The sequence below is a fragment of the Heterocephalus glaber genome, unplaced genomic scaffold (assembly GCF_053883595.1).
Source record: "Heterocephalus glaber isolate CG9 unplaced genomic scaffold, H.glaber_assembly_v1.0 deba00001555, whole genome shotgun sequence".
Lineage (NCBI taxonomy): Eukaryota > Metazoa > Chordata > Mammalia > Rodentia > Bathyergidae > Heterocephalus > Heterocephalus glaber.
The window spans coordinates 2074027-2092404 of record NW_028258346.1 but is presented as its reverse complement, the minus strand read 5'-3'; the positions used below and the strand labels follow the sequence as shown (position 1 = coordinate 2092404).

At 43.8% G+C, this 18378-nt stretch overlaps 3 protein-coding genes and 1 pseudogene across 12 annotated transcripts in view; all 4 read right to left on the bottom strand.

Moving 5' to 3' along the window:
* Positions 1–2889, bottom strand: part of Dpy19l4 (dpy-19 like 4) — a 66547-nt gene extending 63658 nt beyond the window's left edge. The window contains exon 1 of the mRNA XM_004850122.4: positions 2751–2889. Coding sequence (XP_004850179.2) covers positions 2751–2766 — 16 coding nt within the window. The 5' untranslated portion in view covers positions 2767–2889. The remainder of the gene's footprint in view (positions 1–2750) is intronic.
* Positions 2890–3509: 620 nt separating this feature from the next.
* Positions 3510–6308, bottom strand: LOC101708775 (G-patch domain and KOW motifs-containing protein pseudogene; annotated as a pseudogene).
* Positions 5947–7077, bottom strand: LOC101700777 (calpain small subunit 1). The gene has a single exon (XM_004850121.4). The coding sequence runs from the start codon at positions 7022–7024 to the stop codon at positions 6347–6349; it is 678 nt and encodes a 225-aa protein (XP_004850178.1). The 5' UTR covers positions 7025–7077; the 3' UTR covers positions 5947–6346.
* A 3912-nt stretch (positions 7078–10989) lies between these two features.
* Positions 10990–18378, bottom strand: part of Esrp1 (epithelial splicing regulatory protein 1) — a 66095-nt gene continuing 58706 nt past the window's right edge. For all 10 annotated transcript variants that reach the window (XM_021262653.2, XM_021262652.2, XM_021262655.2 and 7 more), the window contains one exon: positions 10990–12708. Coding sequence is in view for 4 of the 10 variants with exons in the window: in XM_004850118.3 (XP_004850175.1) it covers positions 12688–12708 (21 nt within the window). In the remaining 6 variants the exon portion in view is untranslated. The remainder of the gene's footprint in view (positions 12709–18378) is intronic.

Below are 18378 nucleotides of genomic sequence, written 5' to 3'. Positions count from 1 at the left end.
ATAGGAAAGATCAGGAATAGAATTCAAGTTTCCTTTTCACTACCTTGTGTTTGTAGCATTGTAAAGAAAAAGCCAAACTAAATGAAGATGATTACATAGCCACAAAGATAATTTGCTATGTCAGGCTCTAGCCCAGTGTTCTTCACTTGAAATAGCAGGGCTGCAAATAGGCTTGCAAATGTCCATCCAGAAGATACGTAGCAATTTCCAAGTGAAATGGTAACAATGTTCTACTCAAAGTTATCATTTCTTTCTTTGTTCTTACACTTCTTTCAGAAAGTACAACTGTATGCACCCTGATCCTCTACTGCATCAAGTAAGAATTTTTTTGGACGATTCTCAAAGAATATTCACTTAAGTTGGACAACGAAGAGGATCAATATGAATGAAAAACAAAAAGGGATACAGATAACACTTGGACACAAGTATATAGACCAGTTTAATATTTTTTTCTTTGGTTTTTTGAGGCAGGGTCTCCCTTTGTAGTTCAGGCTGGCCCTGAACTCACTATGTAGCCCAGGCTGTCCTCGAACTCACAGTGATCCTCCTACCTCAGCCTCCAGAGTGCTGGGATTACAGGCACGCACCACCACGCCTGGCTAGACCAGTTTAATTTTTTGTTTTGTTTTGTTTTTTTGGTACAGGGGATAGAACTTGGGACCTTGCGCTTGCAAGGCAGGCGCCAGAACCACTGAGCTAAATCCCTGGCCCTAGACCAGTTTAATTTTAACACAGTGAATATAAAACAATGTGTTTTAACAAAAAAAGTGCCATATAAATGGAAAGTACTCAGAATAATGTCTGTCACATAATGCTTATTATAAGTATTATCACAAGCATTATTATAAGGAGAATTTAATTATTCATTGTTGAATATTATATTCCAGTGCCTAACATGCCAGGGACCCAAGTATTTATGGAGTTAAATATTTGATGAATGAAACTGTATTTTATTTTATTTTGTACCGGGGATCAAACTCAGGTCCTTGCGCTTGCAAGCAGGTGGCAAAACTACTGAGCTAAATCCCCAGGCCTGAAACTGTATTTTAACAAAACTGCAACCTATTAATTGTTCTATATAAGATTATTTAACTTTTTGGATTACCTGTAATCCTACAACCAAAAATAATTTATCATTTTATATCCAAATAAGTTTCACAAAATGATATAGTCCAGCTGGGTATGGTGGCACACACCTGTAATCCCAGCACTTGGGAGGCTGAGGCAGATGGATTGCAGCAAGTTTGAGGCCAGCCTGAGCTACATAGTGAGTTCAAGGACAACCTGAACTACAAAGTGAAACCCTGTCTCAAAAAAAAAAAAAAAAAAACTGGGCCAGGTATTTCCACGGCCTGCCTCTTAAGTGCAAGGACCCTAGTTTAATCCCCGGTACCAAAAACAACAACAACAACAAAAAACTATATAGTCCACTGTTGCACATCATATCTATTTAATCAGGCATAGCTGTAATTTCCTAAACAACTTTTTTGTATGATGCACAATATTAAATACTTTAGTACTACACGTTTTCATGTTTTAAATTAAGATAGGAACCCGTCAATCTGCTCCCATAAATCTGCAACTTGTTAACAAGCAAAATATATCAAAAATATTTCAAATGATAATATACTGCAAATGCAGATAAAACCAAGGAAACAAATGGAATTACATTCTTATCAACTACACTAACGTTGGTTTTGAAGATGTTTTTAATAAAATGTCTTAAATTTTTATTAGATTTACTGAAAAGTCAAGGAAAAAGGAGGTATGTATAACAGGGCCAGAGCTGAAAGTCACAAAATAGTGAATACTTATTTCACTACATCTTTTTAAAAAAATCGCTTTCCAATGAATTCTTCAAACTCCCTTCTTGCACTTTTGGTTCAAGGGGTCTTAAATCTAAATTAAATCAACTCACTAACACATGCACAACTGCACTCACTTAAGGCAAAAAGTCGTATTTTCTATCAGAATGCAAAAATCTAACTGCTCAGTCAAGTGACTCACCATATCTATCTGTTCCCAGAACCGTCAGAGGTACGGTACTGTACGTATTATGAAGTTACTGGGCCATGAGTTATTTCCTGACTACCAGCTGCTAAGTTTCTTCAAGCTGCCCATTTACTTCTCACATCCACCACCTTCTACACTAGCTGGAGGAACTTCTTTTCTTGGTACTGGGCTCGAGGACGCAGGGAAAGCTATCTCCACTTTCACCCTCAAAGCCCTCTGGGCTCTCCAAGCCCCCAAAGAATCACAGGCCTCTGCCCCAGGCCACCACGCCCTACACCACAAGCGAACCTGGCCAGCTTCCTTTCTCCCTATAGACCTTCCCTTGTTTATCCCTGCCTCTATTCATCCCGATGGCATGCGCTCTCTCTCACCCCGTGACTCTGTGAGCACCCACAAACCTTTCCAGAGAGCACTCAGAACGAGGGGGCGTTTAACAGCTATCACGTTGGTTGTGTACTCGGTACCCCAACATCCATCTTCCACCCCTAACTACGCCCCGCACTCCACGCCTGAGCCGCTGGGAGCCTTCAGCTCAGCCTCTGCCCCCGCTCCCAACTTTAAACTGCAGCTCGGCTCCCACTTCGGCGAACTTAGGACCGCTCCCTCCGCTCGGCCCAGCCGCAGTGCTCCTTCCCGCCCTTCCCGCCGCCCGGGCCTTCGGCCCCTCGCGCCCCAGCCCCTTCGCGCCCCTGCCCCTTCCCCGAGACGCCGGGCGGCGCGCCGGACCGGGACGTCACCTTCTTCCTCTGCCATGTCTCCGCGACGCCGGGGTCGGCCTCCGGCTTCCGCGCGGCCCAGAGTCTCCCTGCCTCTGCGTTGCCGAAGCCCTCGGCCACCCCGGGCCCGCTCCCGCCCCCAGTCCCCGCCGGCTCCCAGCCCCCAAGCCCCCACTTCCTGACCCGCCCCCCTCTGGTGTCTCGGCCAATCGCGTCCCCTCGGGCGGCCCGGGAACCCAGTGCCGGCAGCTGCGAGCGGCCTGCCGGAGCGTTTCGCAGGGCCACCTGGGCCTGCGCGGCGGGGAAGGAGACTCGAAGCGGGGGCGTGCGGTCTGTGCCGGGTGCTGTGGGCCGCCGGCTCCTCTTGGGGACCGCCATGCGGACGCGGCTGCCGCGGCCTCTCCTCTCTCCCGACCCCTCCAAAAACTTGAAGGCTAGAGCGTGCCTGGCGAGAATTGGCGCCTCGACTCGGAGGCAGAGACTATCATCAGCGACCCCTTCCAGCTCCGGCCCTCATCCCCGCCCCATTTCACTAAGAGGAAACTGAGGTCCGGCGCAGGGCAAGTCCCAGAGCTGCTCAGAGCTCGAACTCGAGCCCAGGGCTCCCAACTGCTGTCAGTGCCAGAGCGCGGCTTAGTTGGGTTGGTGCTTGGCCTTAGCAGAACCCTTGACCACTGCAAGAGGGAACCTTGTGCTAATCATCAAAACCGATTAAACCAAATATTTATTTGCATTTCACGATACTCTGGAAACAAAACAACGGTACTGTGGTCTGCGGAAGGAAGGGTGCGTTTAGATACTGCACAACAGTAGAACTTTTTGTTTGGGTTATGAAATTTTGTTTTATTTTTTCATAAAAGAAAAGAAAAATTTAAACCGTTAAAAGCCTGCAGGATGGGAGTGCCCCCACAGTCGGTCTTCATCTGAGTCCCTGGGGCCCCTGTACTGGCACACTCCATTGTAGTGAAGCTCCACCAAATGACTCTCTCTCCGCAGTTGCACCACAGCCCGGCCCCGAGCTCTGTCCCTGCCCAGCAGACGTCCCACCTTTCCAGCCTGTGGCCCCAGCACCACCATCACCCTATCACCCTCGACCTTGGGAACGAGGGTCTCCAGCATGTCTTCGGTCACGCCTTCCAGGACTCGGCCTTCGTCTGTCCTGCACATACATGTATCTGGGCTCAGGACATCTTCAGTTGTCATCTTGGTATTGTAATACTGGCCACCCTTGTGCTGCTTGTCCATGAAGCGCATGCGCAGGTCCCGGTGTAGCCAGTGCTGACTCCTGCTGGCTGCTTCGTCTCTCTTGGCGGCAGGCCCATCCTGTCTAGCGGATGTTTTGGCTTCCTTTCTGAGTCCTCCCTATGTCCATGCAGGTCTTCACTCTGGAGGGCCTTCCGTGACAAGACTGTTCCATTGTGTTGCCCGGAGCAAGTTCTGCTCACCTGGCGCAAGGAATTCTTGTCAAACTCCTCCTGGGATACAGATCACAAGCAGTAGATGCTAACAGTCACCATGCACCGGCCCACTGCTAGACTGAAACCTGGCCCTCACATTGTCATGATCAAAGCCTTCCACCTTCCCCAAGAGGTGTTGGTGAGGGCCCGAAAGGACCACCACAGCACTTCCAGAGACCACACCTTGAGTTTCGTCTCCTTTATCCTTCTCTTGCTCCCCATCTGGCTTTACTGGGCGGTAGCAGCCACGGGAGGCCAAAGCCTGAGCCTCTGTCAGGTTGGCACCCAGCCCTAACCCCTTGGGCCTAGGTGAGCTTACACAGGGTTTCACCACTTGATTGAAACTGTGGCTGATACCCTCACCAGGTTTCCAGCCCATGCCCCGAAACATGGCCAGCCCATAGGCCTCCACAGGGACTGCTTCATAATCAACCTCTGGCACTGTCTCAGACCGGTGTTCACTGGGGGTGCACCTTTTCTGTATCATAGGGATAGCAGGCATGAGGTCAACACCCACATTGTCTCTCCCCTCTAGAGACATCTTGGATTCCTCATGGAGCTCCTTCACAGCCTGGAACAGCACTCCATCTGCCAAGGCTTCTGTGAATGGCCCAGGGGTGTGGGCTCAGGGCTGCTTCTGGGGGCTTCACACTCTGCAGCTCCCTTCCTTCCATGGTCTTCAAGAAATCCTTTTCCTCTGGGGCCAACTCCACAACGTTTCCCTGATCTGTCAGCTTCCTCTGCACAGAGGTGCGGGTGAAGCTGAATGACACTGAGGTAGTGAGTCTTGCAAAAAAAAAAATTATATCAAGATTTCTTATATATCCAGTTCTAAACTATTTATTTAGTTTTCGGTACCAGGGATTGAACTTGGGACCTTGTGCTTTTGAGGCAGGCAGTGGCACCGCTGAGCTAAATCCCTGGCCCAGTTCTAAACTATTTAAATAGAATACTTTTTTAAAAAAAGTGTATCCCACTTGGAAGGATTATGTGGTCCCCAGTTTGACTCCATTGGTTTTCACTGGATAAGACAGCAGATCATAAAGATGAGTTATAGCGGAGGCTTTAGCTCAGTGGTTCTGCCGCCTGCCTCGCAAGTGCAAGGACCTGAGTTCGATCCCCGGTACCAAAAAACGCCCCCCAAAAATAAAGATGAATTATAGTAGTGTACAGTGGACCCTCAAGTTATGACTGGCCTGACACATGAACAACTTGGGTTAATTAGGTTAGTGGAAGATTCACTTGCCTCTTGTTATCTATAGCGTGTACTCAGGTAAACATCCAGATCTCAGCTGTATTGACTTAGAACCATTGAGTTAAAACCAGCTGTCAGGAACCAAGCGAGTTTGTAAGTCAAGGGTCCACTGTACTTTCTGCTCTTATTTGTTTTTGGTTTTTTGAGACAGGGTCCCACTATATAGCCCAGGCTGGCCTCAGACTCACAGAAATCCTCCTGCCTCAGCTTCCTGAGTGCTGGGATTACAAGTATGTGCCACCGTGCCCCACCAGGTTTCAAAATTTGTACCAAGATTCTTTTTCTTTTTTTTGTACAAGACTCTGCTTCTCTTTTTCCAAATACTGAGCCCTCTAAATATTTATGAAATTAAATTAAATTATATTAGCATTGCCAGGTAAAATTCAGGACATAGTAGTATAAACGTGTCCCATGCAATTTTGGGGACATGCTTATAGTAAAAATTGTTATTTATCTGAAACTCCCCTTTATTTTTTATTTATTTATTTATTTATTTTTTGTGGGCCTAATGACTGGAGTTTATTTGGCTGCCTGGGTGGTAACTGTGAATGAGTATGCCAGGGACTTGAGTGATCCTCCAGAACTGAGATGGCCCTTGGGGCACGGAAGCAACACGAGTATTGGGCTTGGTACAGGTACAGAGAAAGGTAAAGGAGAGGGTGTGAGATGGGTGTGGTGACCCTTGGGCAGAGCATATGAGGATGTCAGAGAGCCAGGGTAACTCAGGGCATGGCATGTTGGGGCATGTGGGGAGCCGGCTGCTGACTGAGAAGCTGGGTGCCAAGGGCTGGGGAAAAAAAGGGCTGTGGGAATAGGACCTATGCAGATGTGACTGCAGACACATGGGCCCTGGGAGGATGGGTCCATGTTGGCTCCTACAGCAAGGCGGCAGGTCGGAGTCCCGCTCAGGAATACATAGTCAGCTGCAGCCACTCTTGGATGTTCTCCTGGATTTGTCCTGTGCCATCTTTATCAAGAGATCTGAAGGCACGGAACATGGCATCCAGCCTGACCAAGCAGCTGATGAAGTTGTCGAAGTCCACGTTCCCTCCCTCGCCAGATCCGTCAATGTCAAACCGTTTGTATATGCCCTGCCACTTTTTGATATTGTTCCACAAGTACTTGAACTCCTCAAAGCCCAGCTTGCCTGTGGTGTCGCTATCCCTCACAGCCACCATGCTTCGACATGTGTCCAGGCCCAAACCATCAGTTTTTAGATCAGGGTATCGGGTCACAACTTTGCTGAGAATGTTCATGAGTTCTGTGGCACTGACCTCCATGTCATCTCCAGCCAGCTGGGTAAAGAGTCGCCAGAACTGCCAGACCTCCTCACTCGCGTTGGCCTCAAAGTTGGAGTAATGGGTTCTCACGGGGCGGGGGTCTGGGTTGTATGCGCAGCTGCCTCGCTGACTGGCGCTAATGACTCCGCCCAGGATGCGCATGGCTGGGCCACCGCCGCCACCACCACCTCCTCCGCCGCCCCCGCCAAGGAAGCCTCTGATGACGTCCCCCAGTCCCCCACCCAGGCCCCCGCCGCCGCCTCCTCCGCCGCCGCCCTTCAAGAACGAGTTAACCAGGAACATGGCTGCGATCCGCCTCACTTGCGCGTGCGGCTGTCCAGCTGTCCTGCTGTCGGGCTGCCTGTGTAGCTCCCATGAAACTCCCCTTTAATTGAATGTCCTGTTTTTTGGTTTCTGTTTGTTTTGCTAATCTGACGAACCCTATTTACAGGGAATGAGACTGAGCCCCTGGAGGACATCTAGCACGGATTGCTCTCAGGCCTGCTTGGCACATGTGAAGGACAGATTAAATTCTCTATTTCAGGCAGGCATGGTGTTGCAAGCCTGTAATGCCAGCACTCTGGAGGCTGAGGCAGGAGGATCACCACGAGTTAGTGGCCATTCTGGGCTACACAGTGAGTTGAAGGCCAGCTTGGAATACAAAGCAAGTTCTTGTCTAAAAAAAAAAAAAAGGGCGGGGATTTAGCTCAGTGGCACCGTGCCTGCCTTGCAAGCACAAGGTCCTGAGTTTGATCCCCAGTACTGCAAAGAAAAAAAAGATCTCTATTTTCAAAGAAGGCAGTTGGATAGCAAGTGGATTATGAGTATCTGGAATCAATTACTCATGAGAAACAATTGACATTCTGAAACCCCTGACAGACAGAGTTGCTTCTGTTGGTTTCCCACCTTACCAAAGCCCCAGGTCAGATTTGGGGGCCTGGTGCAGTCCTGAAGCTGCTCCCAAAGCCCTTCTCAGCCAGTGCAGGCTGCTCCCCAGTGCCAGGGCCCTTGAACTCCACACTGGGGTGCTGACATCCACAGAAAGCGTTTTTCACCAAAATTTTCATTTATCATCATAACAATGTATGTGTCGCAGCAAAACTGCCATGACTTTTTTTCTTTTCTTTTCTTTTTAAAATAAGTCTTGGGCTGGGGATTTAGCTCAGTGGAACCACGCCTGCCTTGCAAGCAAAAGGTCCTGAGTTCGATCTCGGTACCAAAAAACAAACAAACAAATAAAATAAAATAAGTCTTGCTATTTTGCCTGGGCTGGCTTTAAGCTTCAGATCCTCCTGTTTTCCCTAAGTAGCTGGGATTACAGGCGTGCACCACCACACTCAGCTGACATTTTAAATTATAATTATTAATGCATAAATTTTCATATATGTGAATATTGGGATTTGATCACACCCGCTTTCTCTTCTACCCTCCTGCCCTCCCCTTTCTAAACTTTTTTTTTTAGGAGACAGGGTCTCACTATGTTCACTACGTAGTTCAGGCTGGTCTTAAGTTCACTATGTAGCTCAGGCTGGCCTTGAACTCCTAGCAATCCTCCTGCCTCAGCTTCCTGAGTCCTGCGATTAAGGCGTGCACTACTATGCGTGGCTCCTTTCTCAATATTTTGTAATAGTTTTTTTTTTTAAAAAGACTGATCATTTTTCATCAGTTCTGGTCTTAAAATTTAAAAATATGAGGCACAGTAGCACAGGACTGTAACTCCAGCCATGAGGAGGTTGAGGCAGGAGTTCAAGGCCCACCTGGGCAACTTAGAGATCCCATCTCAAAATTTAAAAATAAAAATAGAAAGGGGCTGGAGATACAGTTTAGTAGTATAGAGCACTTTTTTAGAATTTGCAAGGCCCTGGGTTCAATTTCCAGTACTGCAAATAAATAAACAGGTAAGCAAGCTGAGTGTAGTAGTGCATCCCTGTGATCCCAGCACTCAGGAGGCTGAGGCAAGAGGATTGCCACGAGTTCAAGGCCAGCCTGAGCTGCATAATGAATTCAAGCCCTGCCAGAGCTGCCTGAACTACATAGCAAGACCCTGTTTCAAAAAACTAACCAAACCAACCAACCAACCAACCAACCAAATAAATAAACAAAATTTAAAAATAATTTTAAGTCCTGTTAGAATCCTGAATGGATGGATACTCTTGGTTGAGAATAGGACCCTTAAAGCTAGTAGCACAGTGTGTCCAGTAGGTGGCATAAGCTGCCAAAATTATGAGTAGGTAAATTCCAGACCAAATTGGCTCTTTGGAGGTATAATTCAATGAAAAAAGTGATTCTTTGAATTTATACTTCAATGTAAAAACACCCATTAATAATGGATTAAGATATTTAAAATTGACAAAATGGTACTAAAGAAAACATTGTTTTGATCTTAGCAACATTCACTTTGTAGGGCCTGGAGAAATTTGGTGGCAGAGATGTGCTTGCCATGCTTGAGGCCCTGGGTTCAATCCCCAGCACCAATAAAATAAAATAGATAGAAATAGCACTAAAGAAAAATGTTGTTAGCAACACAGAGTTTATAAAAATTCTTTATTTCTATTTTTAGTATATATGCTGCTGAAGCAAGCACAAAATTCTTTATTTTTGTTGCTACAGATCAAACGTGGGGCATTGTGTGTGCCAGGCAAGTGCTGTTCCCCTGAGCTACATCCTCAGAGAATTCCTAGAAGAAACAGTCACATTAATTTCCACTGCATGGGGCTGGGAATTTAACTCAGTGGTTCTGCCACCTACCTCAAAAGCACAAGGTCCCGAGTTTGATCCCCGATCCCCCTCCCCAAAAAATTTCCACTGCATGAATGAACATACCTGTATATTTATTCAACACATTTACTGTGTAAGTCTCAAGCAATATGAAGTCACAAAGAACTGGGCTGAGGATGGAATCCTAGGGTCTCTTACACATTCTGGTCCTCTTTATTCTCATTCTTCCTTCCTTCCCCATTACCCTTACTCAATCCCACACCCTCCTCCCTTTCTCTCCTGCATGAAGAGAGCAGCTGCACCAGGAACTATTCCAGAGATGGTGGACAGAACACCAGCCTCGCTCAGTCCTATTTTCTGCAGTAGGCAGGAAATAGCAGGAGCAACCTGGAATGCCTGTCAGAGGTTATCACTGAGAGGAGGAACTTGCCCAGAACTCTGCTGCCTCCTCGCCACATGGAATGTCAAAAGACTCGAAGCTGAGGGACAAAACTAAACTGGATTTCTCCACTTTTATACATGATGTCATTAAAGACTAGGACTGAAAAACATTCCCGAGTGAACTACACTTCATCTATGAATGGTTAACAAAAACACATCAAGTAAACAGGAAATGGGAATGTGCTAGACATCAAGGGAAATACAAGTACACTTTATGTCCTCGAGCTTATACTCTTAATTTTAAAACTGCCAGTACATTTGAGCTCTGTAACAAGACTATGGATGTCAAATAATTCATAGTGAAGTGAAATGTTAAGAGTTGGCAATACTCAACCTGAGCCCTAAAACAAGGATAGAATTTGAATTAGAGAATACCTGAGGACTCAGCATCAGCAGAGAAAAAAGATGTGGGATTCAGAAGTATTAAAGTTCTAGATCTTACTAGTTTTTAGTGGCTTAAATAGGTTTGCAAGTTGTTGAGTACACTAGGATGTAGCTCAGTAGTGGATGCTTGTCTGCCATGCGGGTTCAACAACACAGAACAATGATAAGCCAAATTGTTAAGCAGACTGAGATTCATCAGTAAGACTGCAGGGTATCTATCACAGCTGTGAAGAATTTCAAAATCATGGCCAGGAATGTAGCTCAGTGGTAGAGTGCTTGCCTAGCATACATGAGGCCCTAGGTTCAATCCCAGTACGGCACACGAGAATCAAAGTTTCAATGACTTATACTCTAAGGATGGTTATTTGGCCAGTATATTGAGTGTATTCACCAAGAATAGTTTTTTTTCTTTTTTTCTTGGTACTGGATGTTGAAAATGGAGTGGTAAGCTGCATCACCCATCCCCAAGGATTTATTTTTTTACAGTACCAGGGATTGAACTCAAGACTTTGCACTTTTGAGGCAGGCGCCTGAACCACTGAGCTAAATCCCCAGCCCTCCTCCTTCAGCTTCTTTAATAGCAGGGATTACACAAAACATGGATAGCTTCATTATTACTGTATTTATGGAGAATTTACGGAAAAAAAAACCCTAACAAATAAAAGGACAGCTTACTCACACACTTCCACCATTATAATTCTTCTAAAAACAAAAGAATACAAGCATTGAGATTAAGCAGGCAATTTTTATTATCAAATGTAACAATTCTACAAAACTCAGTAGTATTGCAGTATTACTGCCTATCAGTCTTTCAGAGCTTTGGGCAGAGAGCATCTTAAAGCAAAAAGTACCAAGAATTTTCTTTGTGATCTTAAGTGCCAGTTCTCACCAATTTTCACACACAGACTTTTTTCCCTATGGCAGTTACAGGGTCACTGCTGGTCAGAAGAGGGTTATGTTTGGCTCTTCATTCAAGGTGTTAATCAAAGTAATGCAAAGTAAAAAGAGCAGCCACAAAAATCTGCATGGCGTTGGATCCAAGCAAAGGACAATATGAGTAACAAAGAAGTATGTGCATTGAATCAAATCCTGTCTTCCGTTTTGGAGTTACATGAGGCAGCAGTACTAGCTAGCTAGTGTCTAATATTGCACTTTTGTAGCACAAACATAGCTAAACACAGTGCTAAACACTCACAGCATCAGTATCTGTTTACTGCATCAGTGTTTAACCCTCAGTCTAGCATGCTGACTACAGTCCTATGCTTTGGAAAGTTTTAATTATTTGACAGTGAAGACATTAGAAAGGTTTAAGGCTATTTTAATATATACAAGCATTTACTTCAGTACAGTATGTTGCTTTCCAGAATACACTGTCCAAAGTCTTATTTCTGTCATATTAAAAACTAGTGGATTTTTATGAAAGTCTAAGCCATCAACAAAGAAAAAAGTACAATATAAAATAATACATATGAAGCCACAATATTCAGTTACACTTCAAACTAAAATTACTAACTACATGTAGCTGCTTCATTTTTGGTTTTGCATTTTTGGCCCCTACTTCATTCTTATTTACAACTGGTACCTGCTGAGAAAAGATCCAAAACTTAACTACATATGTGTTGTGGAGGGTGTCCCATTTCTTCCAGATTATCCTCAGCTGTTAAGTTTTTGCGGTGCTGGGGATGGAACCCAGGGCTTTGTGCATGATAGGTGAGCACTCTACCACTGAGCTACACTTTCAGCCTCTCTTAGATGTTTCTAAAACCATCTAAGACATCATGATGGCCAAGAGATTGGGAAAATATTGGTTTTCTTTTTCCTTTTTTATTAAGTTGTTTGAGACAGGGGTCTCACTATGTAGGCCAGGCTCACCTCAAACTAATGGGGATCCTCCTGCCTTAGCCTCCCTGAGTGCTGGGATTACACGCGTGTGCCACCATGCCCAGCTGTTTTCTTTCTCTTCTTAAATTGTGATTTAAGTAGTCCAAGGCCTTATGCTTGAATTGTTTAGCAAGAGGACATGACCATGCAGAAGGTGGGGAGACGGAGGCAAAGGAATAGAAGTATACAAAATGGAGCTTCCTCAATAGACTTCATGGTGGAGATGGTAGACACTAGTGGAGAATTTTTTAATCCAAGACTTTTTAAACTTAGGAAACACCTATGATGTCACTTTAGCTGGAAGTAATAGAGACATCTGATTTCAAATTCACATTTTAAATGCCTGTTCACAATCAGCAAGGAGCCAAGTATGCTGTGTGCTGCTTGCTGCAAGGATTTGGCTTCACTGGCTCAAATTTTTCACTCCACCGAAACATAAGGCACAGGTCCACTGTCCAATCATGTTTGCTTAAAATACTGCAGCCTGAGTATAGACAAACTTCCCCTGAAGTTGCTAGTTTTCTTGTCTGATGGTTTCAGGATCACCATACATCTTTCAAACACTGGGGAAAAAAATGAATAAAGAATGTTACAGATGTTACATTTAATTTTTAGCAGCCACAAAACTGATTTCAAATTCCCCAAGGACTAAGACATAAGAAAGTATACATTTTTATTTCACCCAGACATAGCTGATATTTACATGGCAAATGCCTGAGGAGGAGAGCACTGGCAAAAGACAGCTACAGGTGAGTTGGCCTTTCCCACACCTCCCTACCCTTTGTATTCCCGGGTGTTTAATGTGTCTGTCTTCACTTCCCCACCCAGCACCTATTGCATGCGTTCCTTAGGCTGGGCCCCCAAGTTGTCACTGCATTCTTCTGATATTAGAGGCTCAGCACAAATATCAAAATTTTTAAAACAGTTAAAACAACTTTTAAAATTAAAAGCTAGCATGGGAAGCTGAGGCAGGAGGATCTCTGGGAGTTCGAGGTCAGCCTGCGCTACACAGTTCAAAGCCAGCCTGAACTACACAATGAGACCCTATTTCAAAAAGAAAATTAAATTAAAATCTAGGAGAAGAACTTTAAAAATAATTTCTAATAAAAACATTCAAATCATGCTGGGTGTGGTGGCACAGGCCTGTAATCCTAGCACTCAGGAGGCTGAGGCTGGAGGATCACCCAGAGTTCCAGGCCAGCCTGTACTACATAGTGAGTTCAAGGCCAGCCTGAATTAGAGCGAGACCCTGACTCAAAAAAACAAAGAAAAGAATTCAAATCAATAAGAAGCACCAAGGGGGGCCGAGGATTTAGCTCAGTGGTTTCGCTGCCTGCTGCACAAGCGCAAGGACCCGAGTTCGATCCCCAGTACCAAAAAAAAAAAAAAAAAAAAAAAAGAAGCACCAAGGTGTGGTGTAACTAATGGCAAACACGAGCTCTACATGCCAGTGACTAGTTCATCAGCACGTGACTGTGGATCAACTTATTCCATCCCTACATGCAACCCGTGAGATTATCACCATCAGACCTGGGGAAAACGAAGCACAACTCATTAAACTAGGCAGTCATCTCTCCGTATTTGTGGATTCTAGGTCTGTGGATTCAGCAAGCTGCTGATAAATATTATTCAGAAAAAAAATACATCTATGTTGAACATGTACACTGTTTTACTTGTCACATCCCCTAAAATACACAGAATAATGATTTAGATAATAGCTACATTGTTTTAGACATTACAAGCAATATAGAGATGGTTCCAAGTTTAAGAGAGGACATGCATGGGTTATAAGCAAAATCACCATGTTATGTATGGAGCATCTGTGGACTCTGGTACCCCTGGGGGTCTCGGAACCCGTTCCTGTCAGCTATCGAGGGATAACTGTAACAGGCAGATCTAAGACTGGAACTAATATGGAGAGGTTCCCCTATGCTGCTTTAGCTTCACAACATACAAAAAACTTAAAACTGTAGGCATTATGCATACATGTAAATGAGCAACAAGGATGCAGAAATTGAAACAGAAATAGCTCTCAGGACTACAGTCTTATTTCATATGGCCAATTTGAAATACGGGCCACACTAAATCCACTTTTAATAACAGATTCGACAATTGGTACAAATGTAAAATTGGATATTTAGAAAGTATTAACATACTGGTTTATTTGTTAGAATTCATGTTTAAAATGCAGTTTACAAAGCGACCACAATACATTGCACTGAATAGTTTTCTCCTTGGATAAGATAAACGCATATAAGAAAATCTATCAGTTACTCAACACTATTCCCCAGTGTTACCTTCCTTTTGGCAACAGAGTTGAATTTTCCTTAAAGAACTATCCCCTCACCCAACCTGAAGCCCCGAGAGAGGCAGTTTTACTACTGAGCCCAGAGCAACCAGATGCCCATTCCCACCCTGCACCTGTCAGGGCTGAGGGGGTTTCAGAGACACCCGGAGCTAGCCTGCATGGAGCAGGTCCTGGCTGACTTGGAAGGGAAGGTGGAGCTGGGCGGAGCTGGGCTGAACAGCCCCAGGGCTGCCGCTCACCAAAGGAAATGGGTCCGCCTTCTGCAGCCCTGGACATCTGTGATACTAGGAAATGCCACCTTTGTAGATGCTGAAAGTTATTCCCTCATACCATACTATATTAAAATGTGGGGGGCCGGAGATTTAGCTCAGTGGTTCTGGTGCCTGCCTTACAAGTACCAAAAACAAACAAACAAACAAACAAAACAATCAACAATGTGGGAAAGCCCAGAAGTTAAAAAAAAAAAAAAGGAATTAAAGGTTTGGTTTTTTCAGGCCTTCCTTTTAATTCCAGTGGTATTCAGTGGAGTTTTGGTATTTAGCAATGAAACTGCAGACTCCTGACAGCTAAATATAATGTATATATACATACACATACATACATATATGAATGATATGAAGGAAATGTTTCCTCTTCCTCTTCAGCTACAGTAAAGCAAACATTATAATTTTGAAAGTTTTAACTGCAAATATTCACAAATCTGTTTTATTTTGTAACAACTGTCATTAAAAGTATTATGAGGGCCGGGGATTTAGCTCAGTGGTTTCACTGCCTGCTGTGCAAGCGCAAGGACCCAAGTTCAATCCCGGGGGCGGGGGGGGGGGTAGATTATGTACACAGGAGTCTCCTAAGACAACTGGATTTCACCAACTGGAATTGTCTTTTGCAAAGAACTCTTAAAAACCCTGCAGGTGGGGCCGGGGATTTAGGTCAGTGGTTTTGGTGCCTGCTGCGCAAGCACAAGGATCCAAGATCGATCCCCGGCACCAAAAAAAAAAAACAAAAAAAACCCCTGCAGTTCTGGCTAGTTGAAGTATTTTATTTTATTATGGTAATTTCCATGTGACTTTTTTTTTTTTTGGTACTGGGGATCGAACTCACGACCTTGCACTTGTGAGGCAGGCACGGTGCTGATGAACTAAATCCCTGGCCCTCCATGTGACTTTTTGAAAACTGTAAGTCATTTGTGAATTTAAGTCAAACAGATTCTTTTCCCTACATATTAGATAAAACCCATAACTCAGGTTCTTTAATCAAAGAAATTTTGTTAGCCTTTCTTCTCATTTAAATCAATAAAATTGCATTTATCTGTTCTTACCCACTAATATAAATATTACTAAGGAGAGAATGTTTAATTTTGAAAGCTATCATTTCTTGTCCAAAAGACTCCTTATTAATAATTTTTTTTGGTTAAAAAATATTGGTCATTATATTGAATTAAAATATATTGAAAATTATATTAAAGAAGCCAGAGATCACCTTCAATCCACAAAAGTAGCCCACACTTGCTGAGCAGCACTCAGGAGGCTGAGGCAGGAGGGTTGCTGCAAGTTCAAGGCCAGACTGGGTTCCCTAATGAGTTCAAAACCAGCCTGAACTATATAGCAAGACCCTGTCTCCTCCTCCCCCAAAAAAGTAACGCATACTTTACACTTACAGGAAACTATTACATTTTTCAATGGCAACACTTACAGTATTGCCTATATTAAGCTTCAATCAGGTATTAAAAATTCTATGTTTTGGGGCCGGGGATTTAGTTCAGTGGCATAGCACCTGCCTTTCAAGTGCAAGGTCCTGAGCTTGATCCCCGGTATACAAAAAAAATTCTATGTTTTATTATTTTAGACTCAGTTTTATTTTCTCTAAATGGAAAAAAGGGATAGACACCCCAGTAAAAAGGGTTTTGTTTCTTCTAATTCTGTACAGTGTCTTACAATACAGTTACAACACGATTCAATGTACACTCCGATTGTTTACCTTCATGTTGTAACTAATGACTCAGCCTCAGAGGTAAGTATGGTTACTTCTGTAGGCAATGTCTCAGTAGCAATTTCTCTGGCCATGTAGAAGGTTTATGTAATCTAAAGTCTTCAGAATGCATTCTATGAGGGAAGAGAAAGCACTCTCTTTCAAAAAGCAAAGCGGGGGCTGGGAATTTAGCTCAGTGGTTCCGCCACCTGCCTCACAAGTGCAAGGTCCCGAGTTCAATCCCCAGTACCCAAGAAAAAAAAAAAAAAGCAAAGCGCTGTTGCTTAAGTACAACACAAAGACAAAAAGGAGACACTACTCAAAGTAGGTTTAAACCCAAGGTAAAGGAACAGATCAAGAACTAGGAGGTTGGACAAGTTATACTGAATGCCTTGAAAGGAAAAGCTTTAAAAACCCAAAGCATGGGAGCATATCACAGAAACAGTGAGCCAACCCGGGTGAGCTGTGAACGGCCACGATGGAACAATGTGAGTAACAAAAAAATGTAGTACTGGATAATAAATCAAAGTATCAAAAAAATATGCACAAGTCCTTACTGACACAGAAAAAAAAATGTGTAAATGCATGCAAACATACTTAAGTAAATATAATGTATGAATAAATAACAGGAATATGGGGAATGTAGCCTAGTGGTGGAGTACTTGCTCAGCGTGCATAAGGCCTTGGGTTCAATTCCTACTTCTGACAAAAAAACAAAACAAAACAAGCCCCCACAAAACAACAAAAACCAGGGGAAGAAGGACAAATACCCTAATATAACAATTTCTGGGCCAGGGATTTAGCTCAGTGGTTCCGGCACCTGCCTTGAAAGTGCAAGGACCCGAGTTTGATCCCCAGTACCAAAAAAACAACAAAAAAACCAAAACCAAAACAACAATTTCTATTCTGTAAGTAAACTCTCCTCACCTTGAATGTGGGCTGTACAGGACTCTTGCAAGAAAAAGAGTATGAAAGAGAAAAAATAGCAACTTTGTAATAGAGAAAACCAGAAAGCATGACCTCAGCCATGAGACCCTGGCTGACATCACCAGTGACATGCAGTATCACCTATGTTGGGATCCCACTTGGCAAGAAGGGCAATTCGCATCCAAGGTGTCCCTTCCCAACACTCATCAGAAGACAAAGATAAATCCGAACTGAAAGACAGTCCACAAAACACCTGCAAAGCAGTAGCCCTCAAAAGTGACCAGGTAGTAATAAACAAGGGAAGACTAAGAAATTGGACTGGAGGACACTACGGAGACAGGGCAACTAAATGCAAGGCTGGCTTTTGAACAAAAAGGATACTCATGGGAAAACTGTGAAATCTGAACTTTCTCTGCAACTTAGGTAATAAAAAAATAGCTTTAGTCTCAATGAATATTGTAATCACAGCAACAGAATCTATTTAAGGGCCAGGGATTTAGCTCAGTGGCACTGCACTTGCTTCTCAAGTGCAAGGTCCTGAGTTCAATCCCCAGTACTGCAAAAAAAAAAAAAAAAGCTATTTATATTTATGTAGAACTTTATAGTTTATAAAACTTAGGGCTAGGGATGTAATTCAGCAGCAAGGTACTTGCCTAACATATATAAAACCCACAAAATAGACACAGTTTGTAAAACTCATTTACATTCATTATTCTACCTGATTCTCACACAAAATTACATTGTCACATGTGTGGCAGTGGTGATGTGCCTTTTCTTACAAGGCAAGAAAATGTCTCCTTTAAAGTTTTCTCATTTCCATACATATATAAAATGCACTAATCAGGCACTATAGGTAGATTAAAATTTAAAAGCTAACATTGCTTTTGAGACCTCAGGAATAGGAAACTTGGAACTGAACAGTTAGAGAAAAAACAAAAACAAAATTTCTCTAGGGGCTGGGAGCAGAGCATTTCTTCTAGCCAGACACCAAGTCTCCTACCCAGGAGGGCTTTTTGGGGATTTTCAGTAA

What these genes read in the sequence shown, in the direction of transcription:
- LOC101700777 (XM_004850121.4), bottom strand. Translation starts at nt 7,024, where the DNA reads ATGTTCCTGGTTAACTCGTTCTTGAAGGGCGGCGGCGGAGGAGGCGGC.